This window comes from Lathyrus oleraceus, chromosome 6, assembly GCF_024323335.1.
Source record: "Lathyrus oleraceus cultivar Zhongwan6 chromosome 6, CAAS_Psat_ZW6_1.0, whole genome shotgun sequence".
NCBI classification, from domain to species: Eukaryota; Viridiplantae; Streptophyta; class Magnoliopsida; order Fabales; family Fabaceae; genus Lathyrus; species Lathyrus oleraceus.
This window is the reverse complement of record NC_066584.1, coordinates 480,691,891-480,697,172: the sequence shown is the minus strand read 5'-3', so window position 1 is coordinate 480,697,172 and position 5,282 is coordinate 480,691,891. Positions and strand designations below refer to the sequence as shown.

The 5,282-nt window shown below is 31.1% G+C and overlaps 1 protein-coding gene across 1 annotated transcript; it reads right to left on the bottom strand.

Moving 5' to 3' along the window:
• Nucleotides 1-2,196: 2,196 nt before the first annotated feature.
• LOC127098526 (LEAF RUST 10 DISEASE-RESISTANCE LOCUS RECEPTOR-LIKE PROTEIN KINASE-like 2.8) lies at nucleotides 2,197-4,900 on the bottom strand. The gene is made up of 3 exons (XM_051037141.1): nucleotides 3,965-4,900; nucleotides 3,675-3,728; nucleotides 2,197-3,542 (listed from the first exon to the last, which is right to left on the bottom strand). Exons 1-3 carry the CDS (start codon nucleotides 4,740-4,742, stop codon nucleotides 2,428-2,430), a joined length of 1,947 nt encoding a protein of 648 aa, XP_050893098.1. The 5' UTR covers nucleotides 4,743-4,900; the 3' UTR covers nucleotides 2,197-2,427.
• Nucleotides 4,901-5,282: the final 382 nt, after the last annotated feature.

Below are 5,282 nucleotides of genomic sequence, written 5' to 3'. Positions count from 1 at the left end.
TCGAGTTTCAATTGAGGGCAGATGTACCCATAGCGAGGCCGATTGAGGAACTGCCTAAAAAAAATTTTGTGTACTCTCTCTCTCTCTCTCTCTCTCTCTCTTATATATATATATATATATATATATATATATATATATATATATATATATATATATATATATATATATATATATATCCATCTCTTTTACTTTTCATTTGAAAATTATTGAATTCGTCGATTGTGCGATCAATACGTTTGGTGAAACTTTTTAAAAAGTTTTTGTTCAGTTGATTACAATCTATTAGATTGTGTTTGGATTTTCAAATCAACAAAACCATACAAAATTGTAAACAAAATTGATTGCACACAAGGTGTTCGATAATTTGTCTCAATTGCGTTTTTGTGTATTGTGTCATTGGAAATAAACTTTACTATTTGTGAAGCAATCAAGTGATTGTGGTTAAAATTATTTTGATCAATTTGTTCTCATTATCATAACTTGATTCTATATACGCATATCCAACCTTTTCGATAATGGTTTGGTTTAGACGATTCGATCTGGGTCACTTTCGTTAGCCTTTAAAATTTTCAAAATAATTTTTTTAAAGTTTTTTTTAACTTGGGATGTATTCCTCCCTCCCTCTAGATAAGTCTCCTTCATCTAACATCCAAGACATCATAAGTGCAACCATTAAACAATGACTTTTGTTCTTCTCAATTTGAAGCTTCTTCTTTGTCTTTTCATGCTTCTTCGAACTGACTTCTACCCCATAATCCTTGCCAAATTCCTTCTCAAATCATTTGCCAACGTTCTTCCCAAATTCCCTCAAATAAGCCATTATCATTTAACAATTATTGCAATTTGTTGGAATCTTTTGATTTTCATTCCTACCATAAACCTGACCAACTTCATCATCCCATATAAATAGTTCATAAATTTTGACACTCTACATATTACAAACAAAATATGGATGAGTTTTACTTCGAGAAAAAATTAAAAATTTCTTACCCCAATATTTCGACATCTCCATAATTTTCTATTGGGGTTTTCAATTGTGATTGCGACCCACATATTCAATTGCTTGATCACATCCACATCAAGGTAAACTCAATTCACTTGAGTTTCCAATTAATGATGTTTTGCTTCAACCCATTTTTTCAAACCCTAATTTCTAAAACGATTGAAGTCTGAATGGGGAATTAACGAGAATGGAATGATGTGCAAAATAAATAGAGAAGATGAAGAAGTAAATGATTGAAGAAGAACACAATAAAAATGAAATCGATGGAATGGAAGTTGAAGAAGAAATTGCAGAGGAATAAAAAAATTGCAGAGGATAAACCAAAACTCTCTCACATTAAAGAGGTAAAGTATATTTAATCCTATAAATTTTTGTTATAAATAATTAATATTTAAGATATAAAATATTTATTCAAATTCAAAATCATCAATGCATTTTACACACTTTTTAAGTCCTTTATTTGGTAAAACCCAGAAACAGAGAAAACACAGATTTTGGCTAAGGGGAGCTTGTTGAGTGTGAGCTTATTTGGTAAAACCCAGAAACAGAGAAAACACATATTTTTAAGTCCTTCCAATTTTATCTATTGTGAGAAATACAATTACAAAAATGAAATTTTTAAACTAATCTGCAGAAAATTATGGATCGCCACTGTTAAAGTAAATAAAAAGTAAATTATAAGGGACATTGGAGATACCTATTAGCTAGTTATGCCAGCTTTGATATGAGACAAGGGGCCCGTTTGTTTTGCCTTTTTTTAAAAATGATTTTTATAGTGTTACATATTTTAGTGTAAAAAAAATTTACAAAGAAACTTTTCATAAAAGTTTCAAATGAAAATTTGGTTTGAATAGTTATTCTTAAAATGTTATTTTAGGTATTTCATCATTTTATGGAAACTTTTTTTGGATATCAAATTTTCAAAAAATCACTTAATTTTGAAGCTATTTCAAATAGCTTTTCATAAAAATCATTTTTAAGATACAATTTTTTGAAGAAATTGTGATTTTGACTATGTTTTGATCTTCAATAATGTATATTTATGTTATAGAATGAACAATTCAATCTTTTAATTTGTAAAAAATAAATTTTAAAAAATTTGTAATATTTTAAAAATTATTTTTGTAGAATCCATATTAAAAAATACAAAGAAAAAATCCATTTTTTAAAAGCTAAAATAAACTGGCCCAAGATCAACTAACGAAAGAATTTATAATCTGGACAATACGTTGTGCCTTCATTACATATGAATAACATTGTTGTGATAAACACAATAATAATAATAAGGATATGTGTTAACGGCCTAAGAAATGATAAAACATTACAATTCTATTAGATACATAACATTTTATTTATATGTGAATTATCATGAAATTATTTACTAGTGTGATATACTTTGCATTGCATCTTAATATCCATGCCAATTACAATATTTCAGATGACAAATGGATTGAAGATACTGAAGGAGAAGACATAAATGGTTTGGGTGGTATTTCAAGCACTTGAAGGCTCCCCTCCAACATTTCCACCACTTTATGCATTGCTGGTCGATTCGAAGGGTTGGTTTGTATGCACCATAAACTCACCATTGTCATCTTTCTTACCATTTCTTCGTCAATTTCATTTTTGATACAATTTAGTCCAAGATCCTGATTCAACTCAAGACGCTGGTAAATCAAATGTGGAAAGTATAGCTCGCTAGAACAATCCACTTCAACCTTAATATTCTTTCTTCGACCAACCATCTCTAACACCATCATTCCATAACTATAGACATCTGATTTATGCGACACTTCACCAAAATTTCTAGAAAACAACTCTGGAGCAATATATCCCGGGGTTCCTCTTGCACCAAATATGGATACAATACTTTCTTTTGTTGGACATATTTTAGCAAGGCCAAAATCAGAAATTTTTGGACAAAAATCATCATCTAGTAATATATTATGAGGTTTTATGTCAAAATGCAAGATTCTAGTGTTACAGCCTATATGCAAGTACTCTAATCCGCAAGCAATGCCAACCGCAATATCGTATAATATTTTGCAATCCAACTGGAGATCAACCTGCTGGTTATTTTTGTCTTCATATATGAACTTCTCAAGAGATCCATTAGACATGAATTCGTATATTAGCGCTTTTTTAGAACCATCCAAACAAAATCCCAAAAGTCTAACAACGTTGATATGTGAAGTTGTACTGATACTCGCAACTTCATTGATAAAATCTTGACCATTACCTTCTAATTCACTTAAAATCTTCACCGCTACAATACGTCCATCACGTAACTTCCCTTTGTAAACACTTCCATAGCCTCCTTGGCCTAATTTCATTTTGAAAGAATTTGTTATTTTTTTGATATCTGAATAATTGTACCTTGCAACTGGAAGAGGTCCATGCTCCTTCAAAAACTTTTCAATAGTTTGATAGGTTGGATTCTCCTTCCTGAAGAAAAGAAATGTGGGAGGGAAGATCTTTTTCCTAAACCAACAAACTAAGACAATCAGCAAGGCACATGCAACTCCAGTCACCGAACCCACTGGACATTTTAGTTTGATAGAACATTGGATTAGAAATTTCATTCATTAATTAATAATTAAAAGATGCAATATATATTTTCTTATAAAATCATAATAGCAGTTTTATATCACTAAAAATCTAATACATTTACCTATTGTCACCATATTCACCACCGGTGGTGACCTCCCAGCGTCTCTAACTGTAACTGCAAGAGACAAAATGCAAATAAAAGAAAATTACAGAAATATCTACGATGGTGAAATGTGATCAAGAGTGTATGCAAAAAATATTTTTACAATGGTTACCAAATTCTTGAAGTTTTATCCTATCTTATTTTTAATTGTTAGAATCAACTATTAATACTTTTTAAAAGCGAATTAATGCTTTATGACACTCACTTTTCTCGAGCAATTAGGAATTAAGAATTAAGCAGAGACAAACCTGGAACACATTTTGCAGCATGAATTCTATCAGTACAGTAACATCTGAAATTGAATATATCTGCTGCAAACCCACATCTCCCTCCAGTACTGTTACATTCCTTGCAATCACTGGCTATCCAATTCAACCGAAACCCTTTTCTCAGAGCCTCTTGAATCTCTCCTTTCACACCATTTTCCACCCTCGCATAAACCACCTCATCCCTACAATTCTTCGACACAAAGCTTACATTTTTATCATCTGCATACAATGCCACAACGGAACTCGTTTCGTTTCCTGCAGAGCAACCAATTTTGTTCCTTTGCAGACTTCTGGGTAGCTTCGATGAGTCGCATCCGAAGAATAATCTCACCTCGGTTTGATCATGTGCGAGATAGAACATGTTATTAGGAAAACTGAGGTCTTGAGTAGGTGGAAATGAAAGACAACCTTTTTTTGTGTCTGGTCTTGAAAACATAATATTGGACACTCTAAATGAATGATTCTGATAGAAAATTTGATTGATTGTATAAAAGGTATTAGAAAGATTAAGGATTGGAAAACCAATAGTATTGTCACAAGTGAGACCAAAACCAGGGTAGCCACAAAAGGGTTCTTGTATTCCATTGATGTAGAAAGGATAGGTTATAGTTTGGTTTCCACATGTTTTGGGTTCACATGCTTCAAAATATGGATCTACAGCATAGCATAGAGTGGTTGTGGTGAGGAAATAGAAGATGGTGATGCAGTATGAATAAATCAGAGAAGAAGAGATACACAAAGTGCTTTTTTTGTTCATTCTCTAGATGGAGAACTTCACCAAAAATTTAGAATATCATTGTCTAAATATTTGGAAAAAAAAAGTTTAAATCTGTAGATGGTTGACTAATTGACTTGCTCAACAACCAAAGTCAATGGAAAGTAGTGGCTGATATAGTCTATAGCTATCAATTTTGATAAAGGTAAAGTGTCTCTAACAGTTTCTCTCACATTCAAGAAAAAATAGAGGTGAATGACATATTCTCCTTTGTACCCAAAATAAATGATTGATTTAATTTTATTTTTAGTTTTGGTCCCCATTTTAAAATCACTATTTTTATTTATTTTTTATGTTTTGTTTTAAATTTTAATCCCCATTAATTTTTGGACAAATTTTGATGTCTACCCCAAAATAATCATTTCAAAATTAAGTTATTTCATTAAACTTTTTCTTAATTCATTTTCATTTTTAATATATATTCTTACTGAATCACCCATCGCGTTCGCATTTCCTGAGTCATTATTGTTGTTCGCAATCCAGCACGCCTTCAATCATCTTGGTTATCGTGGATTTGAAATG

What these genes read in the sequence shown, in the direction of transcription:
- LOC127098526 (XM_051037141.1), bottom strand. Translation starts at nt 4,742, where the DNA reads ATGAACAAAAAAAGCACTTTGTGTATCTCTTCTTCTCTGATTTATTCA. An exon ending in TGCTGCAAAATGTGTTCCAG is followed by an intron (nt 3,729 to 3,964) that starts GTTTGTCTCTGC and finishes TGTCTCTTGCAG; the next exon opens with TTACAGTTAGAGACGCTGGG. An exon ending in GGTGAATATGGTGACAATAG is followed by an intron (nt 3,543 to 3,674) that starts GTAAATGTATTA and finishes TAAAATGTCCAG; the next exon opens with TGGGTTCGGTGACTGGAGTT.